At 42.5% G+C, this 26624-nt stretch overlaps 1 protein-coding gene across 1 annotated transcript in view; it reads right to left on the bottom strand.

Moving 5' to 3' along the window:
- Positions 1 to 970: 970 nt before the first annotated feature.
- LOC306937033 (L-rhamnose-binding lectin SML-like) overlaps positions 971 to 26624 on the bottom strand; it is a gene marked incomplete at its 5' end in the record, with an annotated part of 40123 nt that continues 14469 nt past the window's right edge. Inside the window, 12 exons of the mRNA XM_079520707.1 lie at positions 971 to 1248; positions 1895 to 1998; positions 2986 to 3118; positions 3347 to 3391; positions 3495 to 3604; positions 4085 to 4192; positions 5122 to 5254; positions 5481 to 5525; positions 5629 to 5738; positions 7011 to 7146; positions 9646 to 9696; positions 9898 to 9942. Coding sequence (XP_079376833.1) covers positions 1235 to 1248; positions 1895 to 1998; positions 2986 to 3118; positions 3347 to 3391; positions 3495 to 3604; positions 4085 to 4192; positions 5122 to 5254; positions 5481 to 5525; positions 5629 to 5738; positions 7011 to 7146; positions 9646 to 9696; positions 9898 to 9942 — 1034 coding nt within the window. The 3' untranslated portion in view covers positions 971 to 1234. The remainder of the gene's footprint in view (positions 1249 to 1894; positions 1999 to 2985; positions 3119 to 3346; positions 3392 to 3494; positions 3605 to 4084; positions 4193 to 5121; positions 5255 to 5480; positions 5526 to 5628; positions 5739 to 7010; positions 7147 to 9645; positions 9697 to 9897; positions 9943 to 26624) is intronic.

Below are 26624 nucleotides of genomic sequence, written 5' to 3'. Positions count from 1 at the left end.
GTAGTTACAATGTTTCTTAGCTTGTTTCGTTGGGTTTTTAGGATGCCCAGTTGGGTTTGGAGATCACTGTCGAAGCGCTTGGCTAGCTTGGACTTGCATTTAAGAAGATTTTTTTGTCTCTGGCTTTCATTGCAGTCAGTATGTCCGAATTCATCCATGGCTCCGAGCGGGTTTTGACCCTGATGGTTCTCAAAGGGGCCATGTTGTTTAGTACTGATGGAAATTTGGTTTTGAAGCCAAGCCATGCTTCCTCGACTAGTGAGCTCCTGAGCTCATCGGACCAATCCAGATTCTTCAGTTCAAGGTTAAAGGCCTCGCTAGAGTAGGTTTTGAGGTCCCTAGATATGACTGTTTTGTGACAGCCAGACTTTAGTTTTTGTTTTTTGCGGGTACAGAAAATCATAAAATTATCGCTAAGCCTGCATGCAATAATATCTTGGAGATTCTGGATTTGTCCGAGGTCAGAATGAGATCAATCAAACGGTTTTCTTTTACACAAGTGATGGCCAGCACCTCCTCCTCGGCCTCCTAATCAGCAACAAACACAAAACACAAAATACCAAAATAGTCAAACAATCTACATTATAATAAAAACTATTAAACCTTAACCGTGCACAATCATTCCTATCCGTGCAACCATGCTGTGCAAATACATATGCCAATGTCTACTGTCCATACAAACATCCCAAGTAACGGAACCCTTGGTCTCCATTGCACACATATGCTTGCAGAATATTAGTATTGTACATTAATGTAGTTACAGTTTTTATACAGTTTTATCTACAGTGGGTGGTAATTTGGGTAAGATAAGGCAATAAAGACATCTGCTCCTCTGACAAAGATTGTTCCAGACTTCATGGCTAGGACATACTACATTTGTTTGGTATTCCAACTGCCTGTCTATCAACATTTATAAGGAAAGGATCAAAACTCAGAAAAAAGTCAATTTCGTTTAATAGTTCATATGTCATACAAGTATACATTATTGGAGTAAGTATAGGGATCCAGTTAGCCAAACAAGATGACCACTAGTTTGTAGAATGGACTGGCTTATATAATGTAATATAATATTCAAAACATGTTCCAAGTTGGATCAATGTTGTTTGATTTCTGCATCTACGTATTGAATAAAGAACTGTTTGCTGAAACTCCATGTTCTTGGGATGGTTTTTAGATCATGCTTGTGCAGTGTGCACTTCACTTCGCTTGCACAACATTCCTATTATTGGAACTTTTAGACCTCCGCATCTGCAGAAAAGAAATTGACAAAATACATTTAGACAGATGTACAGTAGAAAAATACAGTATATATTGTCACTGTTGATCATCCGTTGACAGCAAATGTCAGTACAATTAAGTACATTAACCCATTTAAAGAGTCTACATTTGGGCTAATTAGTGCAGTTTGTGAGGATTTGGTTCTGCATAAGCTGCGGGCTTTAGTGTAGGTCTAGTTTCTGGTAGAATACATAGACAACCACTGCAATATAGGCTATAGGTTGCAATAGACATACTTGCTCATCGTGCTAACAATATTATGTTGATATATCCCTATGATGTCACCTTTTCCCTAAAACATGTGAAGCAGCTCAGAATAGTGTGGGAGATACTTACACACACATGAGTAACATGTGAAGCAGCTCAGAATAGTGTGGGAGATACTTATTACTTACACACACATGAGTAACATGTGAAGCAGCTCAGAATAGTGTGGGAGATACTTATTACTTACACACACATGAGTAACATGTAAGCAGCTCAGAATAGTGTGGGAGATACTTACACACACATGAGTAACATGTGAAGCAGCTCAGAATAGTGTGGGAGATACTTACACACACATGAGTAACATGTGAAGCAGCTCAGAATAGTGTGGGAGATACTTATTACTTACACACACATGAGTAAGCCACCTCCATGTACTTGAAAGTGCCAGCACAGGGGTCTCCAAACAGTGAGTTGCTCACATTGATGGTGCATTTATTCTTTCCATTACAGCTGTGGAAGCAGGAAAGGGAAGGCCATGGATGATCAGAAATATGAGCACGTAACCACATTATACTCATCTGGAGGTGCACTGAGATGGGGATGAAAGGCAATCACATTCATATTTAACAAACATCTGAGAGAACATTAAGTCTTAATTCGACCTTCATTCAAATACTCAAGTATTTTCAAGTTCAAGTAAAGCAAGTAAGTTCAAGTAAAGCAAGCAAATTAGCCATGCACTGCAAGCAGCAGTAGTCTGCTTGAGCAATAGTTGAAAGCTAGCACACACTCATTTAATGTTTTATGTGGCATATTATTATTGATAGTGTGTTCCCAGACTGTTATTTGTTATTTGTTTGTCTACTTGTCTAGTTTGTATAATGGAGCATGATGATGATGTTTGTATACAATCCTCTCCAAATACATTTTAGTTTGGGATATTCATTCATGGTTCAAGGTGATCTTATTGTTACATCGTGTGTAGCCTACAGATAAAAGGTACAGTTACGCATAGCAAACATCTATTTTGTTCGGCTCCTCTGACATTCTAGCAGCATTAAACAGTAAACAAAAAGACAGGCACACGCACACGTGCACGCACACGCGCGCGCGCACACACACACACACACACACACACACACACACACACACACACACACACACACACACACACACACACACACACACACACACACACACACACACACACACACACACACACACACACACACACACACACACACACACACACACACACACACACACACACACACACAGCAGTAGAGGGTGATCTCTATATAACTAGTTAGAGGCTAAACATCTTCGCTGAAAATAGCACGCAGCATGTTGTGAGCTTGTTGATCTGTTGATATCCTGTTGTCTGGATATGCGAGACAATCAGTTAGCAATATATTGATTGATTACACATTTATATATATTTTTTTCTACACTCCTCAAACTGATATTGATCTGTGTGAAGCAAGTGTGAAGCAACACCTTTCAGCTACTTTGGTAGCTGGACTTGAGCAGTCAACGTTTTGGACTTGAGCATTGGGGCGTTGGTATGAGCATGTGGTCCGATCACGGCGACCATAATCTGCACCACGCACAGCGATGATCTGCCCTTCATCTGAGAGGAAGAAGGCAAGTATAGAGGGAGATAGTGAGATGTATCATGTAAGGGTGCAACAGTTTGATTTGTAAAAATAATAATCGCTAATCACTAATTTAATAAAATATACGATTAATAATCAATGTGTGTGTGTGTGTGTGTGTGTGTGTGTGTGTGTGTGTGTGTGTGTGTGTGTGTGTGTGTGTGTGGACCACACACTGTATAAAAGAAAATGTCATGACTTACCACAATATAGGTTGGCCAAAGAATGCTCACATGCAACAACATGAACTGTAAAAGGATCATGATGTACATAGATTAGACATCACTTTCAGTGATTATTGTGTGAATATTCAGCTATTTCATTAGTGATGCAAGCACCCATGCTACTGACTTGCTGGGATGCAGGTGTGGGTAGAGTCCAGGTATTTGAAGGTGCCAACGCAGGGGTCAGAAGAACGGAAGGCATTAACGCTCAGTTCACACACTTTCTTACCATTACACCTGGGGGTAGAACATACAGGTTCATATGCATCTGCTGGAATGTAACTTACCGGTAGTACTTTTAATCAAGTCCTTATAAGTACAATTTTGACATACTTTTAATTTACTAAAATTTACTAACAATATTATGTTGATATATCCCTATGATGTCACCTTTTCCCTAAAACATGTGAAGCAGCTCAGAATAGTGTGGGAGATACTTACACACACATGAGTAACATGTGAAGCAGCTCAGAATAGTGTGGGAGATACTTATTACTTACACACACATGAGTAACATGTGAAGCAGCTCAGAATAGTGTGGGAGATACTTATTACTTACACACACATGAGTAACATGTAAGCAGCTCAGAATAGTGTGGGAGATACTTACACACACATGAGTAACATGTGAAGCAGCTCAGAATAGTGTGGGAGATACTTACACACACATGAGTAACATGTGAAGCAGCTCAGAATAGTGTGGGAGATACTTATTACTTACACACACATGAGTAAGCCACCTCCATGTACTTGAAAGTGCCAGCACAGGGGTCTCCAAACAGTGAGTTGCTCACATTGATGGTGCATTTATTCTTTCCATTACAGCTGTGGAAGCAGGAAAGGGAAGGCCATGGATGATCAGAAATATGAGCACGTAACCACATTATACTCATCTGGAGGTGCACTGAGATGGGGATGAAAGGCAATCACATTCATATTTAACAAACATCTGAGAGAACATTAAGTCTTAATTCGACCTTCATTCAAATACTCAAGTATTTTCAAGTTCAAGTAAAGCAAGTAAGTTCAAGTAAAGCAAGCAAATTAGCCATGCACTGCAAGCAGCAGTAGTCTGCTTGAGCAATAGTTGAAAGCTAGCACACACTCATTTAATGTTTTATGTGGCATATTATTATTGATAGTGTGTTCCCAGACTGTTATTTGTTATTTGTTTGTCTACTTGTCTAGTTTGTATAATGGAGCATGATGATGATGTTTGTATACAATCCTCTCCAAATACATTTTAGTTTGGGATATTCATTCATGGTTCAAGGTGATCTTATTGTTACATCGTGTGTAGCCTACAGATAAAAGGTACAGTTACGCATAGCAAACATCTATTTTGTTCGGCTCCTCTGACATTCTAGCAGCATTAAACAGTAAACAAAAAGACAGGCACACGCACACGTGCACGCACACGCGCGCGCGCACACACACACACACACACACACACACACACACACACACACACACACACACACACACACACACACACACACACACACACACACACACACACACACACACACACACAGCAGTAGAGTGTGATCTCTATATAACTAGTTAGAGGCTAAACATCTTCGCTGAAAATAGCACGCAGCATGTTGTGAGCTTGTTGATCTGTTGATATCCTGTTGTCTGGATATGCGAGACAATCAGTTAGCAATATATTGATTGATTACACATTTATATATATTTTTTTCTACACTCCTCAAACTGATATTGATCTGTGTGAAGCAAGTGTGAAGCAACACCTTTCAGCTACTTTGGTAGCTGGACTTGAGCAGTCAACGTTTTGGACTTGAGCATTGGGGCGTTGGTATGAGCATGTGGTCCGATCACGGCGACCATAATCTGCACCACGCACAGCGATGATCTGCCCTTCATCTGAGAGGAAGAAGGCAAGTATAGAGGGAGATAGTGAGATGTATCATGTAAGGGTGCAACAGTTTGATTTGTAAAAATAATAATCGCTAATCACTAATTTAATAAAATATACGATTAATAATCAATGTGTGTGTGTGTGTGTGTGTGTGTGTGTGTGTGTGTGTGTGTGTGTGTGTGTGTGTGTGTGTGGACCACACACTGTATAAAAGAAAATGTCATGACTTACCACAATATAGGTTGGCCAAAGAATGCTCACATGCAACAACATGAACTGTAAAAGGATCATGATGTACATAGATTAGACATCACTTTCAGTGATTATTGTGTGAATATTCAGCTATTTCATTAGTGATGCAAGCACCCATGCTACTGACTTGCTGGGATGCAGGTGTGGGTAGAGTCCAGGTATTTGAAGGTGCCAACGCAGGGGTCAGAAGAACGGAAGGCATTAACGCTCAGTTCACACACTTTCTTACCATTACACCTGGGGGTAGAACATACAGGTTCATATGCATCTGCTGGAATGTAACTTACCGGTAGTACTTTTAATCAAGTCCTTATAAGTACAATTTTGACATACTTTTAATTTACTGGAGTATGCATCTTTTATACTTTACTAAACTTCTACACCACTAACCACCACCACAAAGTTCTGTAAAGTTACATTGCGGATTTATGATGGATTATTATAGGTTACTGCGAACAGCACATTAAGGAATTAAAATAAGCCCCAACGTTAGCAGTATGATGAACATATTTAATGCATTACTGTCACGGGGCAATTACTAGTCATTACAATTCAAGAAACTAATATGATTGTGAAATGGGCCATTCTGCATAATATTAGTATGCATAAAAGTTTGAATACGGGACTTTAAATTGTACATTGTGGTATTAGGCTATCTTCATAAATATCCCACTAATGCACATGATAAGATTGGTACAATTATTTTCTAATAGGTCTGTGTCTTTTAAGGTGGAGCATTTTTATGCCACCACCACTCCTACATGTGCTATAGGAGGCCTTGCTATGTTTCACCAGTTTCAATTGAAACAGGCCTACACCCTCAGGGGGGCCACCGGCAGGTGTCAGTCAACCCCCCGTCACCATGGCTCTCTCTCTCTCTCGCTCACTCGCTGCCTTGCTCTCTCCCACGATGTTAAGTTACACCTATGTCCTGTTAATAACCTGGGTAAAATGTGCGGCATTGGGAGGTAAAGGGGAGACACTTTATTGTGAAGGGATAACAGGATGCAGGAGAGGTGTTGTTGCTATGTAATTGTTGAGAGTATGGCTATGCGCGATATTAAACAGTCAAAACTATCTGTATCAATACGCCTGTATCATCAGAATAATTATGTCATAGGTATATATGGGGGCCTCATATTTGGTCTTGAAACAGGCCTCCAGATTCCTAATGCCGCCCCTGAGCATACCATTTCTTATACTAAACTATTCTCTATAGTTATTCGGAACAGGTGTCAAACAAAAAAATATCTTGGCATGTATACATGCACTCAACATAATCAAAGGTGATGTGTGCTAAAAGAAATCAAATCGATTTTGAAAAAAGAAATAGCAATAATAACAGCCGCAACTAAAAAATAAATAATTGTTAAACAGCAACACAAATGTACCATGAATTAAGTATAGGACTGTCAATAATAGAAACATAAAAAGCATGACTAAGCATTTGAATAAAATGTTTCACCTAATCTCATAATTTTGAAATGATTGGAAATGTGTTATGTGTACCTTTGAGCAAGGACGTCTAAAGTGCCAAGCTGAGAGCATGCTGTGTTAGCAAGCTGGGCAGGAGGTCTGCCCTCACTGCAAGTCTCTCCATCTGCACGTCCATACAATGCTTTTTCCACACTGATCACTCCATTCTCTGTTACACACAAAACAGATGGGGTGGCGGTGGTGTCAGGCAATGAGAGAAACAAACTAAGGGAGACTTGAAGAAACAATACTTTAGATTCTTTTTTTGATTGTTGTTTTAATTTGGGTGACATTGATGTATCAAATATTGCTTTGCCCTTCGGATTCACTGTAACCTCTTTTTCACTGTCTGTGCTTGCAATAATTTAAGTTTTGTACTTCGACCAACATGTCATTGGTGAGTCTGCATGTCTTGTACAAACAAGCCCACTCGGGCTTGCACAAAATAATTATCACTTATGGGCACTGTAATAAAGTACATTTACTTGTACTGTACTTACGTACATACATTTTACTTGAGTATACTCAACAGTCCATTACAGTAGTCCACTATATACATACAAAATAATATGGTACTTTTGTCTCCAAAAGTACAATATTTACAAGCTCACAACGTTGATCTAAATTTCTAATTCGGCTAGTAAAATACATTTACTGTGTAACAAAATGCTTTTTGCGACTGTAGGTTGCAGATTACTATGAAAACCTGCAATGCCCGTCTGTAGCTTCGTCACTCACGCTTCCATATACAGTATGGTTGTCAGTCCATCATGCCTCATGACATCACGCCTCGGTACACGCTCCATATATGGCTGTCTCCATCTATGAAGATCACGACGCCTCGTGACACGCTCCTGAAGGTTGTCAGTCCATCCATATGAAGATCACGACAATGTCGATCTGACATCATCAAACCCTCTACACTCAAGACACGTTATATATGGCCATTTGATGAGGACCCAGGTAGGGCCGGGCCTTAATTTTCGGGCCTGTTGAGAACTCTAGTTTTCGCTGGCTGCCGGGCGCGGCTGCACTAATAACTTTGGGGCAGGCCCGTCTACAGTTTGAATGGACAGGTGGGCCTGTTGAGAACTCTAGTTTTCGCCGGCTACCGGACACGGCTACACTATAATAACTTTGAGGCAGGCCCGGTTAGAGTTTGAATGGACAGGTATAAGTCAAAAGGGAGACATCGAATACATCGAGACATCATGGATGGGGAAGAATCAACATATGGAATGTCAGAACATCTTCTGACATATATCCATATATGGAGATCTAAGGGTTTGAGGTTTGAGGTCAGATGTAGAGTTGTTGGCCAATATTGATGACATCAGGGATCTCCATATGGGCTTAATTGCGACAGCAGGTCGCATTTACTATGACTATGATCTCCATCCCTGATGATGTCACTTGATGTCACGAGACCCGGGCACCATATATGGGGGCTTTCCCATGTATGGGGAATTTGAGTGACCGACTGACGGACAAAAATGTACGATTTCATAGTAAATGCGACCTGTGGTCGCAATCATCACCTGGATCTCCATGAAGATCACGACACTGATCTCATCAAACCCTGGATAGCCATACATGGTTTGACATACTAGATCTGCATATATGGAGCCGGCCAGCAACTCTACATCTGACCTCACTGACACCAGATTAATAGTTTAACTCCTGCTTCTAAACTTTGCCGTATTAAGAAGCTATGTTGTTTCAGTGCGACCTCGCCCTTTAGGGCCCTTTAGGGCGAGGTCGTTTCTCGCCCTCAAAGCTTCTCTGATCTTAAAGGTATATTCAGTGATTTCACTTAATTCAAATATCACTTATTTTTTCGTATTTTTTGGATAATCCTCCCTACTATAAAGTGTGCTGACCATATAAGGAGTTCCTCCCTGTCCCCAGTGAGCCCCTGGGGTCAAAAAACCCTAGTTTCGGTTTGGGCTTTGGGTGGCAAAGCCTTCATCCAATCAGGATGAGAGGGGCCTTCCTCCAATCATGATCGAGTGGGGCGGGCCTTGGTGCACGTGCTGTTGGTCTGTTCTGTTCTGTACTTCCCCCCACTGTAGAGTGTGTGCATGTACACATCTTGTTACCGGGGCGGACCGGGGGGTTTTCCAAATCACCCAAATCACTGAATGCTCCTTTAAGAAATGTGTTTTTGTAACAATATGTTGCACTGTCTGTAATATTGTAATCTTGCAATATTTGTTTGTATAAGGATGTTCATTAAAAATATTTAGCCTTTATTTTTTATTTTTTTTCGAAAATGTTATCCCACGATTTTGTAACCCATTTTTTCACCCAGTGTCAATTATCTAATGTAATCCTGGGCTCTACACTCCCTCTGCCAACCTGGGGACCTCATACTTCCTTCTATGCATGAGGAGTCCAAGCCGTTTCTTTTCACCTGACAGGGGGTAGTTTCCCCGGTTGGACGTAGTAGCGCGTGGAAGGAACACGTCCCAGGGGGGGAGTGTCTATATACTGGTGGAACACGTTATTCCAACCAGTTCCTTTCCCCTCCATCAGGCACACCGTCTGGCCAGTGGGAGAGTGCCTTTATACTGAAATCATAATAGTCTTTAACTCAGGCCAATCAGTACTATACTGTTAATATACCGGTAGTATACATTAATTCAGTAAATGATTAATCATACAGTACCACAACTTAGTCTGTGAACGTTGTCTCCATTGTCACAGGTGATGAGTCTTTCTATAATAGAAAGTACACAGATACTGTAAATACAGTCCATCTTTTATTCATATTTTTCCTCTCTTTCAGTGTCTCTATCTGTTGCGCGCACACACACACACACACACACACACACACACACACACACACACACACACACACACACACACACACACACACACACACACACACACACACACACACACACACACACGCACATACCTTGCCCGCCTGCATTTGTCACTGTACAGAAAGCTGCTGCCAGAACTGCAAAACAAATGTTGAGTAACAAATGTTACTCAAGAAAGATACTCAAGAAATATTGTACAAATGTTACTCAAGATAACGCCTTCCCTTTTTTAGATGGTGGTCCTGCTTCAGTTTATATTACCCTTATTGTGATCGTTTTAACCAGAGCAACTTACAAAGTGCAAACTACTGAGTAGTGGCATGAACCGTAATCAACAAACAGGGTAAATGGTGAAGTCAATTAATTGCAAAGAAATCAAGTGCTACAAAGAACAAAGTGCTGTAGAATATCAGATAAAACACAACTCTGTCTAAAACAAAACCTTTTCATCAAGAAGGACCTCTCTATTTCACAAATGTTTAAAAAATATCTGATCTACATGCTCACAAACCATCACATCAGGTACTTTTTAAATAGCCGAAGCATAAAATAGGAATGAGGTGGTTGAACAGATTTTGATGCTACTGTATATAATATTGCTGGGGACCGCCTGGAAGCCTCCCAAAGACCTCTGGGGGTCCCCAGACCCCACTTTGAGAACGACAGGTCAACATACATAGCTATTGTGGACAAGCAAACCGTACCTCTTAATTAAACCGACTTATACTGAATCTGCTAAATATGACTAGCCTGTAACAAAATAGGCAACCCAATTTAAAGGCAGTATAAAACATTCAAACAATAAATATGACCCCCACCCCCCCGCCTCCTCAGAAAACTATAGTCAAGATAAAAATCTTTACATTGAAACTATAATAGGATACCAAGTAATCAATGAACCTAGCATCCGTTTAGCAACTAAATTACATTTTAACATTGTGGTCAATTAACAAAAACAAGCATAATAATAAAAACACAAGAACAAATGATCACGGTCTGTCTGCATTGTCGTCATGTCTAGGTCAGTCGCTAGCATCAATATCCAGACCAGAGCATGCCAACTTAATTTAACGCAATAGTATTATGTCCAACCAGTCAGTTGTACTGATTACTCACACAGTGAAGTGGTAAATCTAACCGGGAGCATGGCTTCAAAAAGACAGTGACACAAATACTGACTCAATCTGCCTCCCTCGCTATTTATACAGTGAGTCGGGTCCACTTCTTCTTTTTTTAACCAAGCCTTGCACAATATAGACTGTTATCTGAACACACATTAAGGTTCTATGACCCTGGTTCATTATCAGGATATTATGACAGACTGCTATTGTCACAGCAGGATGTTTCAGGAAATAAAGTGGATTTCTCATTACTTTACTGTAAGTCATTAGAATTTTAGTGGAAACCTCTAGTATAGGTCTAGTTTACTATGAAAACCTGCATTTCATGTCAGTCAGTCACGCCTTGTCAGTCAGTCCGTCACGCCTTGTGACACACTCCATACAGTATATGAAGATCACGAGACTGACCTCATCAAACCCTGGATAGCTATAGAGCGTCACAGTCCCGCCCCTTTCATGACGACGCCAGGCCCAGGAAATGATTCCCAATGCATTTTTCCCATAGACATTTCTATTAGTATTTATTTAAAGACGGTTACGCCGCGGACAAAGCCAACTCGAGTCGTGACAACTCATGACAACAAACACAATATTTTGGACCAAACAAATAATTACAAAGAAGAAAAACAACAAAAAAAGTGTTGTAACCTGCCGTTTTTTTCTTCTTTCTAATTATTTGTTCGGCCCAAAAAATGGTGTTTGTTGTCATGAGTTGTCACGACTCGAGTTGGCTTTGTCCGCGGCGTAAACGTCTTTAAATAAATACTTTTTGAAATGTCTATGAGGAAAATGAACGGAGAATCATTTCCTGGGCCCTGGTAGGGGGCGGGACTGCGACGCTCTATACATCATCACCTATATCTGCATATATGGAGCCGGCCAGCAACTCTACATCTACATCATCTAGCATCACGGACACCATGTTGATCTGACCTCATCAAACCCTTAGATCTCCATATATGAACCTCTAGGTCCTTTCCCGGGCCTTGCACAATAGGCTGTAATCTGAACACAATAAGGTGACACTTCTCAGAGTGCAGGTCTCCACCAGACCAGGTCGCCAATATCAGAGATTAGCTGTTCACAGTCAGACAGACACAGACAGAAATAAATCACATTTGTGTGAAGTGAGGGGCGCACTATCTCGGCCACATGGCGTCTTACGTCGTCATTTAGTGCCCTAAACAAACATTAAATAAGTGCTTTACACAAACATTATTGCGACTGGAGGTCGTAATATTATGAAACCTTGTTTTTGACACCTAACCCACAATCCCCATGACTCTGTCATGTCACCTTACTCAAATCCCCGTCGCTCACCCCAGGCAAGCCCCCAGGTCATCGTGACATCACGTGACATCAGCCCCCTGGTCACCCCAGGCAAGCCCCCAGGTACCCAGGTCATCGTGACATCACGTGACATCAGCCCCCTGGTCACCCCAGGCAAGCCCCCAGGTGCCCAGGTCATCGTGACATCACGTGACATCAGCCCCCATATATGGTGCCCAGGTCATTGTGATTTATAGGTCAAAGTTCATCCCATGCCAAAGAGACCGCACTCGCCCAGCAGTCTGACGTCACCCAGGTGGATGTGTGCACACGCCGATCTGCCCCAGCAGTACGACCTCCACACTCTCACGGAGGAGACTGCGGTGCCGTCGTCTGGCCAGAACTAGAGTTCAAACTAGAGTTCTCAACAGGCCCTTAAATTAAGGCCTGGCCCTACCTGGGCCCTTATCAAACCCTGTACATTCAATACATTGCCCCCGCTGCCACCCTTAGATCTCCATATATGGAGCTGACCTGTTCTGACATTCCATATCTTGATCTGACCTCATCACATGCACCCTGTACACTCAAGATACGCTCCATATATGGCCAGTGCACGCAACCTCACACTTTAGGGCAAGGTCGCGTGACGGCTTGTGACGTCCTCAGGCGTTAAAATATACCTACTACTGTACCAATCGTAAAAGTACTCAACATGCAGAATGACCATTTAGTAATCATAATGAGCATCGCGCCTGTCACAGACATGTGCAGAGCAAGTGGCAGCAAGTGGCAGCGGTGGCCGAACGGATAGCGGCGTGGTCTTGATACCGGAAGGTTCCTAGTTCGAATCAGCCGTCCGACACGTTAAATTTACCACCGCTGAAGTGCCCTTGAACAAGGCATTGAACCACTACGATGAAATGTGTTCTATGAGCAGGGCCTGGCTGTAAACAAGTTCTTGAGCTTAGCCCAGATACCCTGGGTAAATATAGATTTAATTTCATTTCATTTCATTTCAAGTTCAGTCAGGAAACCTCAGTGCAGTCACTGCCAGCCATTCATTGGGCCGACTCAGTCTCAGCATCACGCTCTCATCCACATGATTCACTCAGCCAATCACACACTCACTCCATCTTCATACCGGCTACATAAACTGGAAGGTTTGCACTCTTCCTCCTGCTTGCTTGCTGCTGCTATATCTGCTGCGCTGCTGTATACAAACCTTGCTGCTCACCCTCCTCCACCCCAGCTACCTCCTATCGTTTTGGATCTAATGTTTAGGTACGGGGGATTCGGAGTCCCTATGGCCGGGACTGATGCGCTTGCCAAACCTTAATAAACATATTGCTCATTTATATTCAATAAATATCTATTCCATCCATTCTTGAGTTGTCGTGACTGAATTATTGAACTGTGATTTGTAATACATAAATGTTTGAGTAAATATATTTGCCTCTGAGATGTAGTAGAACAAAGTATACAGTATAGAAAAAAGTACAGTGGCTTGTAAAAGCACATATTTACTTTTTTCTGCGCTGGTCAAACTAGCCCCTGCCCGTAAATGAGACGTAGCTTGCGAAGTTAGTTCATTCAGACAACCTCAAGGGGGGTTCATGCCATGCTCAAGGCGCATACTATACTCAAGGGGTTAACATGCTGCATTACTATGTGGGTGTACAGTGTGTGCAGTCCCTCACGTCATTCGCCGATGCGGCAGTCAGCTGACCAATTGGGCGGGCTACTTAAGCTCACCAGTCTGCATGCTCTTCCTGCCTTCCTCTGCATATGGTCCCCGGTTGTATGCGATGTTTTTTGTTCCTCGTGGTTGTTGCTGCTGCTATTGCTGTCCGTGTGTGCAGCTACTTCTGCTTAAATTATGCTTCTCAGCTACTGTCCTTGCTGTGATAAGGGCCTGCAGGTTGTATGCAAATATTGAGTTTGATATGATTCTGCTAATGCTGCTGAGTTCTACTATGTGGCTTCAACAAGCTTCATAATAGCCCGTTTTGGTAATTAAGCCGGATGCGCAGTCAGTGCTGCAGCTTCTATTGTAACATGGTATGTGTTCTATAGCCAAGTTCTCATTTTGCTAATGTTTTGCCAAGTCAGCCCAGGTGCAGTGTTTCTCCCATTCAGTGATGGGTCCTCAACTCATGTGCAGTGGTTGCCACGTCCGCTTTTATAAGCAATGTTGGGCTTGTTTTCTGTAAGTCAATTGTTCGGTTCTGGTGTTCTGTCATGGATCCAAATGACCTTGTCCAATGAACTGTATTGTTTCAAAGTCGTCGTAGTCAGTAGGGTATATATTGTTAAGTTAAGTTGTCACGTGGCGAGTCCTAGTCGGGTACAGGATGGTTCTACACCTGGTTGCTTTCTTTCTCAAGATCTGGCAACTCAGCTGCCTGTTTGTCTCCTAGCAGTTTCATTCATTTTGGAGCAAGACTTCAGTCACACTCTGCTTACCAAAGTATTCCTTAAAACACCTTCTATATGTGCTTTGGAAAGTGTTGTCTGTGAGGTAACTACCTTAATTGCAATCTTGATATAGGTTGGTGCTTTTGTAGCCATGTGGTGTTGAGGCTTCCTCATTGCCATGAGGGTTTGTTCATGCTAAACTAATGCTAAAGCTAGCACCCTTTTGCCTGTGATTTATTATGCTTCAGTTTTATGCCTGGTTAACACTAATACATTTATGCAGCTCTAGAAGAGCTTTCTGACTGTCAAGTCATATGTGGCATAGTTATTAATCTTAAAGTTATTCCATGTTTCCAATTCATAAGGACAGTATCATACGTTATGGCTAATTCATCTCAATCCATTTCAGTTATGTGCAGCGTCATTCTAAAGTAGGTTAAAATTGCAAATGCATTTGCAGTAATCTCATGTCAAGTGACATAGCCTACTGTCTACTGCTGTAGATCTGTAGATTTGTTTCTAGCTGTTTATTTTCGGACGTATTTCTCAATGGGCATCATTTAATTAGTGCTTTCTTTTCGTTGTATCATGTCTCAGCTTCACTATCCGGGTTGAGCTGTCTTGGAGAAGAGTTAAAAGCCTTAACAAACTGCTGCCTCCGTCCACCTCTTCAAGCATATCTAGCTGTCGGTCAATATATATATATATATATATATATATATATAGCGTCTTGTCACCGTGTGTCCCATTGCCCATTTGTCACCTTTAATGTTTCAGATTCATATTGTATGTTCTGTTGATCAGTCCTTGAGTAGGACTAGGTAATGGCAGTTGCTTGTGGGACTGAAGATGTTTCAAAAGGCGGTAGGCTAGCAGCTTGCGTATTGCTTCATTTCTGCACAACTAACATCCACTGCCAGGAGCTCTAAAGTGAAACTCCTAAACATTAATTCATCACTTATCCGTGAGGGGACCCGGGATGAAGGAAGGCAGCCATAGACGTATGTCTATGTTCGCAGCAAGCTTGGCTTCCGTGTCGCAGTGCTTGTGCGACCTATAGCGTGTGAAAACGTGTACGTCACCAAGAGGGGGTGGCGTCTGAAAAGCTTGGGACGGCCCTCTCGTGGGCATTAAATTCTAGCCCACATCACTCAGAATAGAGTGACGGTGGTATGTATTTGTAAATATTAAGCTCGTTCTTGGCGACAACATAGTGAACCAACACCACGTCGGGCCCAAATACATTACAAGGACAAGTTAAATGTTGTGAACAAACACGGCTGTGCTTAGATACTTTGTTGAACATTATGTCTCTGCGCCCATGCGCCGATCCAAGCCATTCTACGTCTTTTGTAAACTCGTCAATCTGGGTTCCTTGATGCTGTCTCCATGCTGGAAAGCTGAACATCTAATTACGTTTTCTGGCTCATTTCCTCGACGTGACCTGCTGTGGCACTTATTTACTGAGCAAGTCTGCACCATTGTGAGGTCAGTTTTGTTTTGTTTTTCTCAATGCAAACAAGCCAGCAAGTATGGCGGCCGCTACCATGTGACACATGTGTTGATGCCCCCTCCAGGAGATTTTGGTACACCCTATTGGTTGTGTTTTCCCCGGTGCAGCCGGGAAATGTAGTCTGCCAGTTTGTATTCAGACCAGTAATCGATTTGATGTCGCTCAGTACCACTATAGTATTGAGTAACAGCATTAGGCAAATATCACAGTGATGACGTTTAATGTCTATTTAATTCCGCAGTGGATATATCATAAGTTTGGGTTAGTTGCAACTTGCATAGGAGGCCTTTGCTTGTTTCTCCAGTTTCAATTGAAACGGGCCTCCACCCTCAGGGGGCCTCCGAGCGCTGGCTGACTGTCGGGTGTCCCCCGCCACCCTTGGCCTCTCGCTCACTCGCTCACTCATATCTTGTTGTTAATCTACTTAACGTTGCAGTTAGTAGGGATGGGACCGATTTTCTTCGTGGCCGCTTGGTAGCTACTTGGTAGCTACTATCAGGTGAAATCTGTTGTAAGCCTTCATTTTCTGGTACCAGCTCAGGGGCCTCGCTGCTAGTCGAGTCCGCCCAGGGTCTGGGAGGTTGTGGCTCGATCACCGGCTGGGTCATACCAAAGACTCCGGGAAAATGGGAACCCAGTGCTTCCTCCGATCCTCGGCACTCTGCATCAATGGTCGGACTGGAGTAAGTCCCTGCGTTATTCCAGTGTCACGTCCAGGGGCTGTACGTGTACATCAATCCGCCTCACACTTCTGAATCAAGAGTTGGGCTCCTGCCCCGGGCCTCATGACTCTGCAAGGCTTGTTTTTCTGCTCCTCTTAGTTATTGCTTCAAATGGCATTGGATGGCAATCTAAATGAATGCAGTATAAGTTCATAGGTAATGGCATCGATGTCGTCAATTATCTGTCATCGCTTCCTCATAGAAGCTGTTTAGTGTCATGTTAAATAAATTAATACATGTATTAACAATATTAATTATTATAATAAAAATCACACCCGTGTGAACTGAGTGGTGCAAGGTCTTATATAGTCTGATCAGCTATGTCAGTGACGTCACACACTAACCATAGTAACCATGCTCACCTTTGCACGGACACGTAGGTATACAGGTACACAAATACAGACAAGCTGGTTGTTGGAGTGGTTTGCACCACTCAAAAATAAGTGGCTATACAGGACAGGCATATATCTTGCTTTCTCTCAAAGCAGATCATGTTTTATCTTTATCTGTGGCTCATTTGTTCAACAGGTTCATGACCCTCAGATATTCTCTTGGTCCTAAGCTTTCTTTCAGCACAAGTCTCAGACGTCCTAAGGTCGCTCAGTCAGGAGATTCACCAATGCTTCTTCAGCTGGCGTTGGTCGGTTGGGGTTTCTTCGAAAGTGATGGTTCTAGTATCTTGCGAAGAAGTAAGTCCATCACCATCACCCTGACCCTGCAGCGCTGTTGATTCTGCAGCATGATTGTAGATTGCTCGTATGGAACATAGTAGTGTATCTCATCCCAGTTCTGGACGAGGGTGGTCTTGAACAGTTCTCGGGTCTGCATGACATGAAGCTATTTTAACTTCTTTAAGCTCATATTCAATTGCTCAAAGGCCTCATGAAGAGCATATGCCGCTCATGTAAGTTAATTCATTAGGGGCATCTATCACGTGGGTGTCTAAATAGACTAGGATTAAGATCTAAGGCTTTTCTCTTTAAATATCGGTTTCTCTCTCTTTAAACGGCTTATCGGGCTCGTGTGGTGTGGGAAGTCTCTTCTGCTGATCTTGACCCTCAGCATGATCTCTGTTTCCGATCCGTGCTTAGGATCCCCTATTCACACTTTTAATCATTCAGCCAGGATAAAGTATAAGTAACTCTGTCTCTGCTTGTGTCTTTTAGTTCTGCATTGGGCAACCTGCTTTGGCTGCGTTCTGGACTCCGTAAGGTGGCGCGAGCCCTGCCTAAGCCAGGGCTATCGGTCCTCTCAGCTCATGCCCTCGCTACTCCTGATTCTACTGCCACGCTGATGCGCCAGTTGCCAACCAAAACTCAGGCCATGGTCCTCAGCTGCCCATGAATCATTATGTGCATCTAATCAGAAGAGCTTCAGTTGTTTATTCAGGATGTAATGAATGCAAGTGCTGTATCCGATCAGGAATGGTAATCTTATTACCTTGCATATACGGTGGTCGCTGGGTGGAATGCTTACAGGTCGTTATCTCAAGCTTAAATGGCTATAGTAGCATACCGGTTCTCATCTCAAGCTTATGTTCATAGCGGCTCTGAAACAGCGGGCCGGTGGCGTTCCTCTTGCTGACAGAGGGCCGGTGGCGTTCCTCTTGCTGACAGAGGGCTGGTGGCGTTCCTCTTGCTGAGGACGTCGGTGTAACGGTGAATGGTTGCACTACACGCGTGTAGTGCAACAGCAACAGCAGCAGCAGCAGCAGCAGCAGCAGCAGCGTAGAATATTCCTCTATAGTGGCAATAGAGGAATGGCCTCAAGCTTAAATGGCTATAGCAGCATACCGCTTCTCTTCTCAAGCTTGAGAAACAGCGGGCCGGTGGCGTTCCTCTTGCTGACAGAGGGCCGGTGGCGTTCCTCTTGCTGAGGACGTCGGCATAACGGTGAATGGTTGCACTACACGCGCGCAGCAGCGTAGAATATTCCTCTATTGGCAATAGAGGAATGGCCTATCGGCGAGCGCAGCCAAGCAGGCCTTTTTCAGCTAAGCTTAAGGTTAGTATGCCCCAGCCGATCCCAGATGGTTGTCTCTCATGCTGGGAGAAGAAAAAAGAAAAAAGAAAAGAAAAAAGGGGATCGGCCGGGGCCCCACACATTATTTTTTCTCAAGAGGTAAGCCTCACGGCTCGGCGTGCAGTCATGGCTACACATAGCTCACGTAAAAGTTAAAATATCCGTGCAAAATCCAGAAATGCATAGCTTGCATTTCGTCACTATTCTCAGTGGGACATCTGCACGGATGTGTATCGGTTGAGTATTCCCGTAGGGCGTTCCGGTTCTGCTTTGTTGGGGGGGTTAGCATATCCGGCAGGTTCCAGAAATGCATATTTGCATTTCGTCACTGTGTATCCATAGTGGGTCACCTGCCCGGATCAACGGTGAGAGTTCACCGAAAGTATGTGTGTTGGGGGGGTTATTGTATATCTATCTCCCTGCTCTTTATATTCTGTGTTATTGCTTAACCATGCCGAGCAGGGAGAAATCCAGCAGAGCCGAACGCCAAATCTAATATCATATGCACACTTGTTACTCATTCTGCAATAAATATTGGTTTAACTATTCGTGAGTTGTCTGACTGAAATGAGACGTAGCTTGCGAAGTTAGTTCATTCAGACAACCTCAAGGGGGGTTCATGCCATGCTCAAGGCGCATACTATACTCAAGGGGTTAACATGCTGCATTACTATGTGGGTGTACAGTGTGTGCAGTCCCTCACGTCATTCGCCGATGCGGCAGTCAGCTGACCAATTGGGCGGGCTACTTAAGCTCACCAGTCTGCATGCTCTTCCTGCCTTCCTCTGCATATGGTCCCCGGTTGTATGCGATGTTTTTTCCCACCTCCTCCCCAGCACCACCACGGCTCTGCTATTTATGTTCCCCATGGGGGGTTATTGTATATCTATCTCCCTGCTCTTTATATTCTGTGTTATTGCTTAACCATGCCGAGCAGGGAGAAATCCAGCAGAGCCGAACGCCAAATCTAATATCATATGCACACTTGTTACTCATTCTGCAATAAATATTGGTTTAACTATTCGTGAGTTGTCTGACTGAACTTAAAACAATGTTTGAATCTGAGCTGTAGCCTACAACTTGGGGCTTATTTTGTCCCAAGTCTCAATGAGCTTTCACTCAGCCTTTGCCCTTAATTGCTCCTCCTGCCTCTTTGAGCCGTGTCCTCTCTGTGGGCATGCGGTTTGACATTCTAGCACAGTACTGTCCGTCAGTGCTTGACTTTGTCTAATTGCTCACGATGAAAATAATCAATAGGAGGATGCTGCCTGGTGGAGCGCTGCTGAATCCTAGTGAGCTGCACCGCTGTGGTATAGAGGAGGCACCAAAGCCGTACCTTGAATCCATCCTCTCTAGGCCACCACCCTATAGTCATCAAGGAAATTACATGGGAGAAATAGAGATTAATGTCCAATTTATGCTCTGTATACTTTACTGTAAGTAAATTCTGCTTATGAAAGAAAGAAAGAAAGAAAGAAAGAAAGAAAATGTAGCAGTTTTCTGTTCATGTATGGGGAACAATATATTGTGGTGCCCAATGTAACTGTATATATAAACTGGAACCTTCACCCTTTGCACGCGCCTGTGTGTGTGTTAGTTTGGCTGTTCTTAACCCCGGACCGGTATGGTCTAGTAGTTATAGATCTACTCTTTTCGGTTCAAAATGCCATCAGAAGAAGAAAGAAAGATGAAACAACACCAGGGGTCTTACAGGCTTATGTCAGTATTCTGTCTAATTCCCAGCTTCCCTGGGCAAATTTTTACTTCACTGCACAAAGATGTCGCTCAATGAAAATAATGAATTTTTGACTGGAAACACCTGACATGATGCAGTTTCAGTTGAAAATCTATTTTCACGCTTGTTCAAAGACGCAATCATAAATTACGCGTGACTGATGCACATCTCTCTTCTGACCACTTTCTCTCTGAAGTGCATCTCCACTCCGCTCCCAGCACTGTGGCTACCAGATAGTCCTTCAGAGAGATTAGGTGTCCAGGGAGACTTGTTGACATAGCCTTCTCCATGGATGACTCAGCTTGTCAGGACTTTATTAGTTTATAATCCCCATTTTATGGGGATACACAGACTTAAGTAGTTCCCTGTCTGAATACCGGCATGCATTTTAATATTCTTTGCATCTTCTGTTGGTATTGGGAGGCGGCGGGTAGTGGAGTGTTGGGACGCCAGGGAAATGTAAATGATCTGCCAGCTAATAGAGTTAAACTAACACTCAGGATTTCACTGTGTAGGATGAAAGGAGAAATTAGGTCAAATGTCTGCCAAATATGACGTAAATGTGTGGCATTGACAATGAAGCGGAAATGTACGTCATATGTAAATATGACGTACATTTTGTCCCCGCACGTCTCAGTATTTGACAATGACAAGAGCGCCCCTCACTTCACAGGTGTGATTTTTTTAGTATTAAAAGCGTCTTAAAGGTTAAAATATTGTCACTTCACTGACATCTGGGGACCCCCCTGAGGATCCCGACCCACAGAATGAGAACCACTTTATGCCATTGACATTTTATTGATTTAATTGTGGTATTGATTATGATTATGACATGTACAGGAAGCATGCTACAGTATAAGTATAGGCCTACATGTGGATGGAGCAAAATGAGGCCATGGATGTGCGTACAAAGGCAGCATGCAGTGCACATCGTATTGGGCTGTGCACCAACGTTTATTTCAATTAGTCTACGTCTGAAAATTGGACTATTCTTGAATGACATTGTTGTTCCAAACAGTGCTTGAATTGAACGTGCGTGCGTGCGTGTGACGTGCGTGCGTGTGTGCGTGCGTGCTTCCGTGCGTGTGTGTGTGTGTCTGTGTGTAGTAAGTAAAGTTTATTTGTAGAGCACCTTTCACAGACAATCACAGTCACAAAGTGCTTAACAACAATAAAAGTAGAACACTGAACACGTCAATAATAAATTAAGACAAAAATAAAACAGGCAAAATTAAAAAGTAGAACAAAGGAATACAGGATTATGTAACGACACAAAATCTGTAATCAAATAGGGCTATGAAAAGGCCTGTCTGAATAGGGGAGTTTTTGAGCGGTGCCTGAGCGCTCCATTAAACAGCTATGTATGTATATATGTATGTATGTATGTGCATGGACACTGGACAGCTCGCCAATACCGCTGGATGGCACTGTTGAACGCACGCACGCACGCACGCACGCACGCACGCACGCACGCACACGCACACGCACACGCACACGCACACGCACACACATTTTCATGTCAAGGACCCCCAGAGTTATCTGTAATTGGCCGCCGGACCCCCATCTGAAAATATGTTGTTCCAGGGACCCCCCCCCCCCCCCCCCCCCTGTACTGTATTCAAAGGTTTGCGCCACATTTTCATGATTTTTTCAAAAATAGCAGTTTAAGCATAACATAATGCTTAAAACACCAAAAAGGGTTCCCGCCCAGAATGGGTTAATTGCGTTCCGAGAGTGCATTCCATTATAGCCGCGCGTCGCGACTTCAGGAATGTGGAATTAAGAAGACCTCGCAGAATGTCCGCTAAAAAAGCAAAGCAAAGTTCTTTGTTTACCCAGGGTAAGTGGACTAAGCTCGAGATGCTTGTTTACAGCCACGCCCTGCTCATAGAACATTTCATGGTTGGGGTTCAATGCCTTGCTCAAGGGCACTTCAGCGGTGGTAATTTTTTTTGTATTGAGTTTGTGCTTGAAATGTACTGTAATTCTGCAAACTGTTAATAAATATTTCAATCAATCAATCTCAAAATATAGACTGGGTCCGTTTCCCAAAAATATGAACCCCGAAGGCAAATCGTGTTAATTTATTACATACATGTTTTCTAGGGGTATTAAGGTCTACTGCATCTGCTGTATGTATAACTAAAAAATGGCCGCTAAGCCCTCAAAATGGACCATTTAAAGATGGCGGCCACCACTGTGCTGAAACATAATAAAACTATATATGTTTGACTAAATAAGGTAGAAAATAGACTGAAATGTCACTTTTATATCATTTATATTGTGAAAATTGGCACCAACTGACCATTCAGGACTCAGTTAAAGGTCCATTTGGTTACTCTCTATCATTTAGCTGGGGACCACCTGGAACCCCCTCAAGGACCACTGGTTGAAAACTATCGCTATAGTGTATCCTGAAGTACTAGAATAGGCTGAGACCAAGTCTCACACAGGAAGAGGTTGAGTTAATTGGTTTTTAATGCAGCATCAAAAAATTTGTCTGACAGAGTGGTAACCAATTCGGTTTACCATTTCAACAACGAGTCAATTCAAAGTTAAGCATGAACACATTGAGGCAGAACACTAGACACATTATAAAAGGACATTTTAGTACTGTTTAAAACAAGAAAAACACATATTAAAAGACAAAATAAGGGGGGAATACAATTACAGTGCCCAATAAATTCCAATAAAACTCAATAAAGGTTAACGGCCGACAGAAAGGTCTTCAGCAGCATTGCTGTGTCTACCTGTTATTACTTCATAAAAGATAACAAACACTTTCATGATGTGGTGTCCTGAGTCTCCTGACCTCCCACCTCTCTCTGTATCACTCTGAACTGATAGCAGGGTGAAACCTTATCTATATATTGTTTTATTATTTTAATCACATGAATGAAAAGCAGTTTTATTAGTTTCAAAGTTGATCCCAATGTCCCTTTGTAAGTTATCTAGAGTGATAAGATCCATGCGCTGCACAAGGTGCCCTTTTTTCACTTGAGCACCTGCCCCTCAAAATGTCTGTGCACGCCACTGCATCCAGTCCTAGTATTTCAGAAATAACAGACCTCACATCCAGTCCTAGTATTTCAGAAATAACAGACCTCACTCTTGGTTATCTGAACTGACTTGTACTGTATATTACACATGGAGAAAATGTGTTATGTTATGATGGATAATTCAAGCAAGTTCCATGCGATTTGGCAGCAATTCTTAGAACACATTGCTCAAATACTGATCCCACTTAGCATTTAGTCTGCATGCAGCATCTGTGTGTGCTCCACTTTCCATATGATATATTCTAGTCTCTAGCAGTGTAACTCATTGATTTGAAATCATGCCCTGTTCTCTCTTTTGTTGTTTATGCTTTTTTTCTTTTTTTTCCTCTCTCTCTTTTTATTTTCAATTCCTTTGTCTGTTCTTTTTTTTTGCAAAACCTTAATACAAATATTAAATGCTGATGGTATATTCTCCATAGTCTCGTTGTACTATAGGGCAGTGGTTTTCTACCTTTTTCATGTCAAGGCCCATTATTTTTTGGGCAATTGAGCCACCAAAATGTAAGATTTTGTCCACAATTCCATGCTGTATTTGATGTTGGTACCATTAGGAGAGAACAGGAAAGACAATGCTTCTACATTCTATAATTGTGTAGACTTCTTGTAAATTTAGTAATGCAGATGTTTAACAATAATTAACTCTTGAGAGCTTAAAATGAAACCAAATTTCGTTTCATTTTATGCTCTCAAGAGTTAAAGATCTAAGGGTCAATTTGGTTACTCTCTATCATTTAGCTGGGGACCACCTTCGGACGGTTATTCTCTTGAAACCACATGGTTTCATGGAAATCATCCACCCACATTTCTTATCTCTTTACACAACTAACAGTAATAAAACAGGGGAGTAAATTATGCCACTCAGTCACACATCATGATGATATCAGATTATCAGATGTAATTGTGAAAGTACAACAGAGGTTAACGTTATGCGACAACATATGAGTTTTACGCAATTTACTCACACTTTATTTGAAATCTTAATATATTATTGGATTCCCCATACTGTATATGAACCTAAAAAATAAAAAAGTTTCTATACCTTTTTTGGTCAAAAAGATGCAATGTAATATATTTCAGTATAGTGGTGGCCGCCATCTTTAAATGGTCAATTTTGAGGGCTTAGCATCATTTTTGAGTTATACATACAGCAGATTTGGATTCAGCAGCCCTTAATACCCCTAGAAAACATGTATGTAATAAATTAACACGATTTGCCTTCAGCACTGAAATCAAGCCTAGTCTAATATGTTGTTCCAGGGACCCCCCAGAAGCAAAGATTTGGGCTAAAAAACGAAAGCATATATATATTCAAAGATTTGCTCCACATTTTCACGATTTTTCAAAAATAGCAGATCTACAAGCTCATAGCGCGGAACTCGGTGCCGCGCTATGAGCTTGTAGAGCTGCTATTTTCCACCAGCTAAAGTTTAAAATTATGGTTAACGTGGTTTAAAAAAAGCTATTACGGTCAGTGACACAGACCTCAGGTCTGAATGGGTTAAATGACCCCCGAGGAAACACCGGGAGGAATTGCTCAATAAATAATTGAAGGGAAATTCATAAATAATTTGCCCCTTTAATCCACTCCTGTAAGCCCTATAGCCAGTTCCCTGAAGACATGATGCTCTTATACACAGTTCCAGCTCCCAGCCTCACGGGGGCGCTGTGGTTACACCTAAAAGTGACATAGATGGAGGGGGAGGGGGGGGGGGGGGAGAAATAGTAAACAAATTAATTTATTTATGTTATGGATAGAACATTTAAATCTTCTCTAAGAAATAGGCCATGGGCCTCTTTTTAATAAAAAATAAATAAAATCCTGCTTTTGGGAGTATACAGTTCTTTTGTTATCGGCACAGTCTCCGATTTCAGGGTGTTTTTGGACTTTTGGAGAGACCCGGAGATGTTTTTTTAGTTTCCATAGCAGCACGGTTTTCACAGTCCTATCCTGGGTGCATACATGTACAAAGTGACACAGAGTGCTTTGGGGCTGTGTGTGTGTGTGTGTGTGTGTGTGTGTGTGTGTGCGTGCGTGCGTGCGTGCGTGCGTGCGTGCGTGCGTGCGTGCGTGCGTGCGTGAGTGCGCGCGTGAACGGGGCTTGCTGTGGCCATTGATGATTGATTGATTGAAAATTTTATTAACAGTTACAGTACATTTCAAGCACAAACTCAATACAAAGGCGGTTAACTGTGAGTGGACGACCCAATTAAGCATTACACTTGTTTACAACAGGGTCCACCATGTTCAATTCATCAAAACATTAAGAGACGTACAAATAGACACTTCTATATAGACAAAGAACAGTACAGGAATTCATCATAATGGAGGTAAAAAGGGAAAGAAACATATACAGTGAGGGGGAAAGGGGGGGGCGGTGGGGGGGATTCAGATTCTACGGGGGCCAGTTTCGAATTGCAGCCATCCGTAGGTGCCCTTTGAGAGCGGTTTTGAAGGAGTCAAGGGATTTGCATGTCTTAATGACTGTTGGTAGGGCGTTCCACATTTTGGTGGCATAGGAGCGAAAATAATTTAGTCCCTCGTTTGTGCCGAATCTGGGTTGAACATGGTTCGTTGCACTCCCTCTGGTGTTGTGGGTGTGGACTTCGTTAACATTAAGGAAGTATCTACACAGGTACATGGGTATCATGGTGGAGTATCGAATCTTGTGGACCAGACCCATTGCAAGATGCTGTACTCTGTCGCCGACCCTAAGCCATGCCAGTCTGTCAAAGTGGGCAGGGGTGAGGTGGGTTCGGGGGGTGAGGCCAAGTAGGAGCCTGACCAGTTTGTTTTGGGAGGTCTGGAGCCTAGTTTTAAGGGCCTTTGAGGTGCTGTGGTACCAGGAGGTGCATGCATAGTCAAAGAAGCCTTGTACAAGGGCTCCTGTTAAGGTCTTTAAGATGTTTTTGTCGACCAGTGAGGAGATCCTGTAAAGGAATCTTGTTCTTTGGTTGACTTT

This window comes from Electrona antarctica (genome assembly GCF_951216825.1).
Source record: "Electrona antarctica genome assembly, chromosome: 14".
Taxonomy (NCBI): domain Eukaryota; kingdom Metazoa; phylum Chordata; class Actinopteri; order Myctophiformes; family Myctophidae; genus Electrona; species Electrona antarctica.
The sequence above is the reverse complement of the archived record's forward strand: the minus strand, read 5'-3'. Positions and strand labels throughout refer to the sequence as shown.